Source organism: Carassius auratus, chromosome 46, assembly GCF_003368295.1.
Source record: "Carassius auratus strain Wakin chromosome 46, ASM336829v1, whole genome shotgun sequence".
Taxonomy (NCBI): Eukaryota; Metazoa; Chordata; class Actinopteri; order Cypriniformes; family Cyprinidae; genus Carassius; species Carassius auratus.
In genome coordinates this window covers 15,998,895-16,012,015 of record NC_039288.1, presented here as the reverse complement: position 1 = coordinate 16,012,015, position 13,121 = coordinate 15,998,895, and the positions used below count along the sequence as shown (strand labels likewise).

The 13,121-nt window shown below is 35.4% G+C and overlaps 1 protein-coding gene across 1 annotated transcript; it reads left to right on the top strand.

Moving 5' to 3' along the window:
- The first annotated feature begins 1,333 nt into the window (after positions 1–1,333).
- LOC113064369 (angiogenic factor with G patch and FHA domains 1-like) lies at positions 1,334–10,447 on the top strand. Its single transcript, XM_026235132.1, is given in 16 exon segments — positions 1,334–1,568; positions 2,003–2,219; positions 2,299–2,398; positions 2,473–2,660; positions 3,578–3,715; positions 3,818–4,018; positions 4,369–4,435; positions 6,540–6,642; positions 6,722–6,773; positions 7,571–7,672; positions 7,762–7,821; positions 7,823–7,928; positions 8,041–8,120; positions 9,498–9,625; positions 9,734–9,833; positions 9,926–10,447. Coding segments are annotated over 15 exon segments (1,836 nt in total). The 5' UTR covers positions 1,334–1,568; positions 2,003–2,015; the 3' UTR covers positions 10,133–10,447.
- The last annotated feature ends 2,674 nt before the right edge of the window (positions 10,448–13,121 follow it).

Here is a 13,121-nt window from a genome sequence, read left to right as displayed (position 1 = left end):
TTTTATGGGACAAATAAATGTTTTTTTCCAGAATTATTGTATTTCCTATAATCCCATTCATTTCCCATGGATATCCACTTTTGACCACGAAAGAAGACATTATGGAGTTTTAAATTGTGAAATCGAGTCAGTTTTGTGTGTGATCAGGTGGCAAACCTAAATTTAGTGATGGTCAGAATAAGAAAACTATTTATAAAAAATATATATATAGATATATATATTTCCCACATTTGTCATGAGGGATGCTTGAGGGTTAAGTATATAAGTGAATGTGCTTGTTGTGTGTCATGAAAAATTCTCAACCTGTCATCTTAATGAAGTCACTCACATCTCTAACTGTAGTGTAGCTACTAATTAAACAAACACTTCATTCACGGGATGAACATGCCGTTCTCGTAAATTAGTACATCTCTAATGTTTGTGTAAAGTACATTTTTGTTTAACAGTGAAGGAAGCACTACTTCTTGTTTCACTAATTCTGTTAAAACTTGCAAATACTAATTAGCACACGCTTGAAGCAACATAACCATGAAAGCAGTGCAGGGAAGCAAGGTGGTGTAAATCTCTTGATTTCCTCAAGCTGTCACTCTTCCTGTGTGTGACGGGCCTCTAAGCTTCTGTCATATTAAATGCACCTGTGGTCTCATCTTATTCACCTTGCAGCCTGGCGCAGGTGTTAGAATAAACACGGTTTTAATTTGATTCAGCATCATATCCTGAATGAAAGTGCTTCGTGAGGGATGTTACAGACAGATTGGCTTCCAAACTCACAACCTTTTAGACTGAAAGGTTAAAACATTTAACGCCCACACACACACAAGTCTATAAAAAGATTAAAAAGGTTTTTAGTTTCCCCCCATCTCCTTGGAACCACGGATGGAGTGTAATTTCACTTGCCTGTACTGCCCTCTGCTGTTTCTCAACCACTTCAAGCAATTTTAAGACGTCACATTAAAAAAGTTGAACAATTATATATTTTTTATTTTTTTGCATTTATTTATTGAGAACGCCAGACCTCCGATATGTATGTTTATTGCTAATATTCATAAAAATGTTGAAAAAGATCTTTATAACTGATGAAAATGTCTTTTTTTATTATTTTTTTGGTAGACACTTTGTCTGCAAACATACATGAACCCAAAATTGCCCTTCGAGTATTTTCTAAACACTGAAAACATATGAAACAAAGGTTAAACGTAAATGAAGAAATGAAAAGCCTATGTCTTTATATATTTGATGTAAAAGGTTCAGGTTGTCGCTTCGACCAAACGAAGGTCGATGCATTAACTGAGTTCTACACCGGGGGGCGCGAGCCGCCATAGAAAAACCGGAAGTGATGAAGGAGTTAGTAAGCCATGACATCACAAAGTGAAAGTATGGCAGCGTCCGTAGCAGTGGGATTAAATTTCAGCACGTTGGTTCCCTGTAACGCACTTTACGATCACACAAACTTCTTCACGAATATGTGTCCAGTTCACGGTGGTCATATGATGTTTATCTCTGATTTGCAGATTGACGCGCGCGCAGTGAATCTGGGAACGCGCAGGGAAAACGGGAAATTAAAATCGGTGAGTGTGCCTTCTCTATAAATTCATATATTTTTATTATATCTTATATCATATATAATTAGTTGAGAATTTTAGTAGATTGTTATGCTCAGATTGTTATTTTAATGGTATGGTTTCAGTATCAGCATTTTATGCATTTTTTACGAAATACTTCTCCGATTGTTTGGTTTAGTTAGGAGTTCTAAAACCCCCAAAATAATTATTTCGCGAGAAACTCTCTTCCTAAAATATATGATTAAGGACTAATTTTTCTCAGAAAAATAAGACACAAATAAGATAATCGTTGACGTAAAGTAAGAGAATTAATTTGAATAAGAGAGAACTTTTGTGTCATATTATTATTATTATTATTATTATAAAAAATATACAACATGAAGTATCTTTTACTCTTTTAGTTCTAAAGATTTAAATATATTTTTGTTATGTTTAGGTAGAACCTCCTCTGCAATGGCTGCAGAAGGAAACCCAGATCTGGAATCCAGTGATCCGGGTTTGGAAGTAGAGTTTGTGTCTTTGAGATCACAAGCCGAGGAGCTGCGACAGGAGCTGAAGACATGCAAGGATGAACTTCAGAAGTTACAGAAACAGCTCATCCAAAACGAACGACTCCAGAAGACGACAGAAAGCTACAACGAAGATCTCAGGCAGCAGGTGAGCCATGTGCTTGTGGAGAACAAAGAGCGTTTTGAGGCAGCATAGATTTTATAGCATTGTGTTTGTGTTGTTTTAGGTTGATCAACTGAGTGCAGAAATCCATGAGCGAAAGAAGAGAGAGAGGGAGAAAATAGATGCTGAGACTCAGACGGAGGAGTATACATGGACGGAGACAGGTTGGGCTTTCTTCTTTTTCTTTTTTTCTGCAGCACTGATGTGCTATTTAAATGTTATTTTCTTGCTGAAACAGATTATTATAATTATTACTATGGCGGATACTACCAGTCCGGAACGGAGACCACAGCAGAAGCACAGGAGAATGCTGTCATGGAATCTCAAGGATATTGTGAACCAACTGAGGAGCATCATGTAACAGCTGAGACAGCACCAACCAATCCTGAGCTACCAAATGAATCGAGTGATCTTCCACAAACAGAGGTACGACAAGTGTTACTTATTTAAGTGTTATTTATTTCCGATAATAGTTCTGGACATTTATTATTGTCGGTATTGACATAGTTTGCATGTGTTGCATTTTGAGTTGAAATACTACCAAATGTCAAAAATATGTCCAATATAATGTCAAATCTGCATAATGGTGAAGAAGATATAACAAATCTTACAAAAATTACAGTAATGCCAGAATGTAGCTGAAATAATAAGGCAAATTGATAAAACTGTAAATAAAATCGGAGTAAAAAAATTATCTAACATATTGCCAAAAACCTGAATTACTGCCACAACAATCCAAATATAGTCAAAACAGTCTACAAATACAATACATAAATAAATGATAAAACATATAACAAAGAAATTTAAATATGGCCCAAAAAAACAATAACAACAACATTTAGCCAAAACAGCCTGACGTTTGGCTACAATAATCCAGCACAGTGAAAATTATAACTTAGACAGTCTAAATTAAGTACACATTAATATCCAAAGGGCTTAAAATATGGACAATATAAATCTAAAAACATCCAAAATGATTTCAATTTTGGCAAAAATGTAGCAAGAAATAAATAAATATAATCTCACATATATTACTTAGAATCCACAATATAGCCAAAGTAATCCAACATATAGTCTACAATAATTTACATTTAAATTTACTCAAAGTTTTGTCAAACTAATTTTATAGCCACATAATCATAATATGGCCACAACAACCCAGCATACCAGAATAATCTTAACGTATGATCAAAACAATCCAACATATCACCGAACCAATTTTAAAAATTAAACCAAAATGATCAAACATTCATCCCAAACAAATCCAAGCAGTTTACTGTCAGTAATAAAAATAGTTCTCATTTCAACGAATAATTATGAGCTAGTTTCTTGACTGTTCTCAGGAGGCCTCTGGAGAAGGTGGCTCTATTGCAGACATGCTGAGAGCAACCGCTGAGGAAGCGTTGAACCAGACCAACTTTGTGTTTGATGAAAGTTCTGGCATGTACTACGACCACAGCACTGGATTCTACTACGACTCTGTAAGTCCTTCTTCTGTCGGGACGCTCGACTGCTGCCATTTGTGTAATGGGCATGTGTAATCTTAATCGCCTGTGTTAATGTGTTTTTTCCTCTTCCCCCAGTCCAGTCAGCTGTATTATGATGCTAACACAGGCATGTACTATTACTTCGACCCAGAGAGTGGAAAATACCAATTCCACTCTAGGATAGAGGTGCCTGCAGCACATCCCGAAGTGGAGCAGATGCCACAGAGGAAGACCAAAGATTGGAAAAACAGGAAGTCGGTGAAGAACACCGATAGAGCTTCCTGTCCTGATGGAGGGGTGAGATGCACATGGACACACATTGTCTTTGCATAGTTTTGTAATCACAGAGATTTGTGTTTGTTGGTTGGCACTCGGTCTTCCTCATCTTGATTTCCGATTTGAAGTTTAATTTGTCAACCACTTTAATTTCAGTTTCTCAATTTTACCACCATCATGAGTCTCAGTTTTCTGGAATTGAATTTTTTTTAATTCAAAAACCTCTTTCTGGCTTCTGGTTCTGGCTCTTGTTGAATTGAGTTTGTGTTCGTGAGGGTCTGTAGAATATTCGGGGGTCTCAGGAAGGGGTCCGTCATTTGGGATATTTGATGCTTGGTGGAGCTGACCGTGTGCTCTTCCTTTCGCTGTAGGTTCAGGATTTGACTTGCTCATTGGCTCAGTTGAAGATAGACCATTTGAAGCAGGTTGGAGTGAGAGGTACGGTCTTTAAAAGCTGTAAAGTTACATAGAGTTTTAGTATTTTTTGACCCAAATGGTCATAACAAGCGAAAGACATGTTTTTATTCACTACTAAATACACTACTGTTCAAGGTCAGTACATTTGTTTTTGTTTTTTATATAAATAAATACTTGTATCCAGTAAGGACACATTACATTGATTAAAAGTGACAGTAAAGATATTTATAATTTTTTTTTATGCTTTTGAATATTTATTCATCATTGAATTGAATTTTATATTCATAAAAAAATTCTGGAAAATATTTCAGTTTCCACAAAAATGTTAAGCAGCACAGTTTGATAATATAAAAAGAGATGTGAGCATCAAATTAGCATATTAGAATAATTTCTGAAGAATCATGTGACACTGAAGACTGGAGTAATGATGCTGAAAATTCACCTTTGTGTTAGAAGAATAAATTACATTTTAAAATGTATTCAAATCAAAACAATTGATTTTAAATTGTAAAAATATTTCTCAATATTACTGTTTTTACTGTGTTTTTAATCAAATAAATCCAGCTTTGGTGAGCAAAAGTGACTTTAAAAACTTTTAGCTTTTTTAATTTAACCTTAAAGGGATACTCCACCCCAAAATGAAAATCTGTGATGTGGAGAGACACAAAGGAGACTCTTGACAAAGGAATTGTTGAAAATTTTTTGTTTTCTTCGCTTACAAACAGTATTCTCGTCGCTTCATAACATTATGGTTGAACCATTGATGACAGATGGACTATTGTGACGACGTCTTAAATACTTTCCTGGACCTTCACAGTGGTATTTACTTGCCAGTCTATGGGACAGTCACAAGCCTCCTGGTTTTATCCAAAATGTCTTAAATTGTGTTCTGAAGATGAACAAAGCTTTTTTTTTAATGACATTTAATTTAATGACAAAATTTTCATTTCGGGGTGGAGTATCCCTTTAACTTTTGAACAGTAATGTATGTACGATGAAATGTATTCTGTTGTACTTTGGAATTTTTTCCCTTTAGTAGTTAACCTGGTAAACCAGTTTGTTTATTTGATTTAACATTTATTGTTGGTATTTTGACTGGGGTATAATGCGGTGTCAGAGCACAGGCTTGTTCCTACAAATCTGGATTGCATAAAAAAATATATCCCATGCCGAACTCTTCTCCACCATCTTTTCTGTGCCAAAAAAGAAAAGAATTAAAAACGCATCAAACTATGATGAAAACTTAAGCCAGACCAGTAAGCGTTGTTTGGATGCTGAGGTTTCTTGTGGTTGTTTTGCAATACATTTTTCTTGAACTGAAAACTGAGACTCAAATGGACCTTGAAAGAAAATACAAATCTTATATTTTTATCTCAAAAACGATGTGGAGACACAACTGGTGACGTCCTGATTGGCTGAGTGTTTGCTCACTGACAGGACCCATAAAGAGGCGGGGCCTGAGACTGTCCAGTCCACCAGTGAAAACCACCAGTGTGGTAAGAAGGATGATGCGTCATCACTTAAAAAAGGACGAAAGTCTCGCTCCCAAAGCTTGCAGCGACGCAGCGGTGCAGAACGATCCAAACGGACCAAGAGCCGAGAAAGAAGCAGAGATCGCTCCACAAACAGAAAGAAAACCCGGAGGAGGAGTGAATCACAATCTGATGAATCACATAGCAGGAGGCGGAGCGAAAATGGGGTCGCATTCCGATGACACGCACAGCAGGAAGAGAAGAAGAAGAGGAAAGAGAGGAAGAGATCGCGTTCTGAGACTCGCAGAGAAAGGAACTCACGCTCTGATAACGTGAGCGGTGAGAGCGAGCCGGAGGAGGGCGAGCTCACCGAATCAGATGGAGAGAAAGAACTTTCTCCAGCATCATCATCCTCATCCTCGTCTGTATCTCCTGTCCAAGCAGAACATGAGAGTCCTGAAGAGAGAAATGGAAACATTGATGCAGGAAGGTGAGGAGGGGAGTGAACAATGCGCCCCCTGGTGGCTGTTTGGTATTGGTCGTTTAAAGATACAATGTTTATTTTTGTTATCAGGTAAACACGCCATATGTTGCACTACTGTAGCATTTTATTTTTGTCTATCTGTAATGTGTGTGTGGTTTGTATATTTCAGAAGCCTGGCCACCCTGTGTTCGGGTAACTGTGGTTCGCTCTCCTGTGCTGCAGACGGGAACGCTTTTCATCTTCACGGCTGATACAGTCGCCACCATCGGCCGGTCGGTACAGTTTCTGTGTGTGGTTCTGTTCATCCATTGTGTTGACGAGTTACGATGTTTGGTGTGTTTCTGTTTGCAGAGAGAAAGACATGAATCATGCCATCAGAATCCCCGAGATGGGAGTCAGTAAGGTAAAACAAACCAAATCAAACTGTAAACACACATTCTTGGTCAAAAGCATTTTTACTATCAAATGAAAAAATCTAAAATGCTGAGATTGAAGGAATTTTGTATAGTCAGATATAGTCCTTGATATGGATTAAATAATTATTGTACGTTGAATTATACTCTAAAATCCCTTGTTTATTTTAAAACTATCTTAAAGCATAATTTGCAATGCATTTTACTTCTGTAATCTGACACAAACCATGATTCAGAAGTTTGGGGTCACTAAAATTTTGTTTTATTTTTGCAAAAAATCTCAGGCCGCAGTTATTTAAACAAAAATACAGTAAGAATTAATTATGAAATATTACATTTTAAAATAACTTTTTTCTATTTGAATAAATGTGATTTCTGTAATGCAATCATTACTCCAGGCTTCAGTGTCACATGATCCTTCCAGAAATCATTCTAATATGCTTGGTTTGCTGCTCAATACTTTTTTTTTTTTTTTTTTTTCAGTGTAATATTGTTGTGGAAACAATGATTACTTTTTTCATTTTTAAATGAAATTATTTTAATAAAAAATGTAAAATATATATATGAAATTGAAACGTTATTGATGTATTTACTGTCACTTTTAATCAATTTAATGTGTCCTTGCTGAATAATTGTATACATTTTTTTTTTTTTTTTTACTGACCCCAAACTTTTCTAGAGGACATAGAATTATAACTCCAGGAACATGTTTTAAAAAATGGATTCGATTTCATTTTGACAGTGTTTTCTCTGTGTTGATGTTCTTCTCTCTATCTCTTGTGTGTAGTCCCATGCAGAAGTTTATTTTGACCAGGAGCAGCAGTGTTATATGCTGATAGATCAGGGAAGTCAGAATGGCACCGTCCTCAATGGAAACCGAATACTGCAGGTAACAAACACAGCTCTTCTGTTCCAACAGCCTTTAACACACGTTTCAATATAAGGATGTTTATCAGAATATAAACATGTTTTCTGCAGCCCAAAGTTCGCTGTGACCCTTGCCCTCTGACCCACGGAGATGAAGTTAAGATGGGAGAAAACAGTTTTGTCTTTCCACATTCACATGGGAACAGACACATGTGATGGCTGTGAACCAGGACAGATCATTGCACACCTGAGCCGCCATAAGAAAGACGACACCTCTGGTATATACAAGTGCACATGATTCTGCTCACAGTTATTATAGGCTTATGGTTTTGTATGACTCAATTGCTGTTATTACATTTTTTATGACATGCATACTTCTGTATGTTTCAGCAACTATTCTCAGTAAAGAGGCCAAGGAGGTTCAAAGACAGAAAGAACTGAAGATGATGAAGGTTAAATATGGTCTTAAAGTAAGTTTATATGTTCTTTACAGGCTCTTCTGTTGGTTAAAACTTTTAAAGCAGAGGTCAGGCATGTTAATGTGGGCTTTGTGATGGTTACGCTCAGTGCTGCCCTCATAAGGTCAGTAAGTAGAGACGGTCACTCTATTCCTATGTGTTGCAAGCTACAGCAGGAACAATACTTAACCTTTAAAATGATGCTACTGTTATCATGCTAAGGCAAGCATCACTGCTGTTATTATGCATACTTTGTCCTAAAGTTGGTTCTAAATCATTAAGTATGAATCTTTGCTGCCACATTTATACAATATTTGATGTTTTGAAAAGACTTGAAGGCAACCAGTGTTATTTAGTATCATTGATTCTATTATACTGTAGATTTTGTTAGTATTTTTATTTATTAATTTATTTTTAATTATTTCTGTTTTAATTGTAATTTTAAAGTTTTTGTAATTTTGTTTTGTTTTGTCTTTTTATTGGTTTTTAATAAAAAATATATATATAGATATTTTTTTTATATATAGTTTTGTTAAGCTTTAGTTTATGTAGTTATTTTAGTATTTCAACTTTTAAAAGAATTGTTGCATTGGCAGCTAGATTTTTTTTTACCGTTTTAGTTCACAATAATAACATGACTTTGGAAAGCCCCCCCCCATAGTCAAAAATATCACTGGTGTTTCTGCTGTATTAACTGTATGTTCTTAATAAAAAACAATAGTTGAGGAAAAAAATACGAAATGTGATTTAATTTCTTGATTTTGTTTTTTTTTAACATTTAAACGTATATTTAAGCCTAAAAAATGAAAAAAAAAAATATATATTACTTGAAAGTAAACATTCAATGAAATAAGAATCTAAATGTCATTTAGTTTAAGTACTTAAAGAATTAAAACAAAATAAGCTAAAATGTAATACAAACTTTATAGACAGAAAAATTTATACTTTTTTTTTTACTAAAATGTAAAATTAAAAACAAGAATCTTACATAAGATTCTAATTTAAAATATTACCAAAATCTATAATAGTTATAATAATTATATTATATAATAAGTTATACTAAAATAACTATGTGATTACAGTAAGATTTTAATATACAGTTTCAATGATAATTTAATGGTTGAAATACTTTTAAGTCATCCTGTGACCCCCCCCCCCCCCCTAGTACCATCCAGAACACCCTTGCCTTATAAACAGTTCTTAAGTGTTTTTGTTGTACTGTGTTACTGCTGAAAGGTTACTGATGTATTATATTTCATTGGCATAATTCAGAAACTACTTAATTTTGTTCTGTTAATGTTTGTATTTTCAGCACCGCTGGATGTGACTTGAAACTCTTGACAATGCTTGTTTAGCAAATACTTGTGTGTGTGTGTGTGTGTGTTTCAGAGCAGTGATTATGAGGAGCAGAAAGCCCTGAAGAACAGCAGGTATAAAGATAGAGCAGAAAACCGCCGGCAAAAAGTCGGCAGCGAGGCTACGTTCAAGAGAGATGATGCTCCTGCTTCTGTTCACGTGTACGTAACCGATTCAGTCAAACATTTATCCCTCTAAAACAGATGTGCACTACAGTAGACATTTTGCGTGACAATATAAATTAAATATATATATGTGTGTGTGTGTAGTGAAATTGGAGATGAGAATAAGGGTAGAAAGATGCTGGAGAAGATGGGCTGGAAACGAGGAGAAGGGCTCGGCAAGGACGGAGCTGGAATGAAGGATCCAGTAATACTGATTTCTCCATGTTTTGTTTACGCAGGGTTATGTGTGCTAGTGCGTGAGATTTACACTCACTTCTCTTTGTGTGTGCATCATAGATTCAGCTGCATGTGCGCAAGGCTCAGTCCGGTCTTGGTGCTGGAGCTGCTGTGTCGATAGAAGACGCTTCACTCACCAAAACCAAAACCCAGCGGAACTGGGAACGTGCACGGGAACGGTTCTCTGACGCCTGCCAGGCTGACTCCGCCCATACTGAAACCAGCCAATCACCTAAAGCCTGGGTCAAAAGTCAGGACACAGAGTGACTTCTTTGAATCTGATGCCAGACATGGCCATCATTTTGTTAACTTTTATAGTAATTTCAGTTGAAGACCTTATTCTTATGAGGTTTGTAAATAGATGCAAGTTTGTTTTAAAGATTGCTGGTCAGAGAGAGTGTGTTTTTGTTTGTTGTTTTTTTGCAGTGAATTCAGATACAGAATATCTTGGACAAATAAACAATAAAAAACAGTAAATGCATTCCAAATTATAATTGTTTTGCATCCTAAAATGAAATGGGTAAGTCTGCCTTACTGTGCAAGAATGCATGCAAAATGTTCCAATAATAAATTATCTGTAAAGACATGTTTTGAGAATCATGTGCAGCATTGTACTTGAGGGCTGCCGTTAAACCTGTCCAATCAGAAAGCAACTTATTTAGTTCCTTAATCTTCAGTCTTAAATCAGTCTTTTCTTACTGCCGTTTGTCCATAGGCAACAAATAATTAGATATGTTAGAGAACAAAGTCCCATGTGTTGTGATGGTGAAGCTGTGGTACTTTAGTATCACTGTCCACACACAAAGCTGTTAGGACCAGTTTGATATCTGTATAGTTTGGAACCTATAGCAATTCAGCCACTTAAACATTATTATTTACCTCTTGCATGCATAAAAACAATTATTATCGTTTATCCTTATTGTATCAACCTCATGTCTGGGTCACATCACCTCAAAATCAAAAGAAAAAAAATAGCTGATGAATATTTTCAGGGTCATTTAAGACCAGTTTATTAGTTTTGGGTGAGTTTTATTTCAGCACGGTGCTTTCCCGCACTTCTCATGATAGTAATGTACTTGTTTTACTTTTAACTTTATTTGTAGTTCTCATTATTTTCAGCAGAGTTTCTCATAAGAAAATAAGAAATCCTGTTCAAATACAATGTTTATAATAATATTTATTTTTAGTAGTAGTAATAAACATGGTTTATTACTATTATTAGAATTATAACTATTAGCATTCCCATTACTGTAGTGAATTTTATTATTATTATTTAAATGTTACAGTTTTTGTATTATATTTAAAAAATATATCATTTGTCAAATATGGTAATTCTCTTTATTTTCAGTGGTGTTTCTCTGATGTTTAGACACTTATAAGAAGTATTGTTATTATTAGTGTAATAAATATTATTACTATTAAAATTCCCATTACTGTAATGTACAATAATATGTAATATTTTTCTAATGATAAATTGCAGTATGGAATAACATTGAGCATGTAATGAATGCAATAACAAATAACTCGTATAATAGCCAGTAATCGACAAACTGAATAAGAAATAATTATGCAAAGTGTTTTTTTTTTTTTTTTTTTTTTTTTAGGTGAAATAAATGAATCTGCACGAGCCGACGGCGCTAGGACCGCGCACTTGTCCGTTCAGTTCGTGTGGGTGAAAAAGTTCAGAGAAACGTAGCCTACCTAAAACCTCAAAAAGTTCCCAGGCAGTATTGCCTTTCGGTGCGACCTGGTGGAGAGAATGTTGACACAATGTGCTGATTTCAACGAAGTTTTAACTCTAAATAGGTGGGATTGGATGTAGCCGAACCTCTGAGGGCAGTTTGGACCGGGGCGGACAGAGATGAGCGCGTGCACACAGCTGCTGTCCAACGGACAGCGGATAGAGGTGAGATTCACTCTGAACGACTCAAAATCTTCGGATCCTATGGAAAAAGGTTTCTTATAAAACTCGTTTTTTTTTTTTTTTTTTTTTTTATCAAGCCATCGAAGGTCGTTTCAGAGTTTGTCGTTATACGTTTAAATAGATTAAGTTTAGCTAATCAGACCGTTCTGAAAAGGAAACGAGGAGTAGCCAATGCGACTCCGTGTTCTGTTCATTCTCTACAAAACAAATTTAAAAAATCCTCTTCTAAGGACTTTAAATAGTTAATAGATTTTACCTGTTCTGCTTGGGGGGTAACCTCAGGTCCTCTTTAAGTCAGCGCTCCTCATGACAACGTTTAGGAGATTGGGGTAAGTTGTGACACTCTTAAATGGTCCTTTAGCCAAAAATAAATGAGATCGAAGAAACGTTTTAAAAAAAAAACAAATGTTTAAGCATATGCGTTACTTACTGAAATAAACAGTAAAACATGACTTGTCTCGAGATGAAATTATACGTGTACAGGACCCTATAACTTCAGAGAACTTGTCCACTCTTTGGGTTAAGTTGAGTCATTGGGCAGTAGCCTACGTGAGAATTTGCATTTTAAAATGTAATTCTGAATAGGTTATGAACTCATTTACGTTACCTGCTATGTAGAATATGTATTTAAAAAAAAAAAGAAAAAGAAAAAGTTTCATCTAGGCTATGCTACTTTAAGCATATAAAATTGGCACTTTCTGTGGCACGTCTTACCCCACTCTCCCCTATTAATGTATTTGCAGTTTAATAATGGCTTAATTATCTTTATGAACCATTTGTTCTTTAATAGTTGGTTTTGTTATGTGCTAACATTTTGAAGGGGTTTCATTTGAGACATTGCTGCCAAGATTTTTAATTGAGGCATTTCTTTTTTTGGTCTGCACTGAAGTAATGTCAGTTACACTGTAACACTGAGAATTCATGTCCTCTTAGTTACATTGTAGATGTTAAAGGGGTCATGAACTGAGAAATCAAAATTTTGACATATAATAGGCCATTCATTGTACTATAAAAACATCCTGTAAGTTTCAAAACTCAAAACTTTCTTGTTATTCTAAAAGCATCTTATATTGAAGTCAAGCTGCCAAATAATAAACAATATAAACCCCGCCTCCACAGAAGATCATCAACGCTTACTTCTACATCACTGCCAAATGTAGTGTAAATAACAAGAAAGTCTACACAGAAACCAAACGATAAAGATGCTCTGAAGAGAAAAAGACGCTGTGCTGTGCCAAGTAATTGAAGGAGTCTTTGCATCGCCTTTCTTCTGATCTCCCAACATTAGGAAAGAGTGTATGAAGTTTATTTTTAATGAAGATCCAGACCACG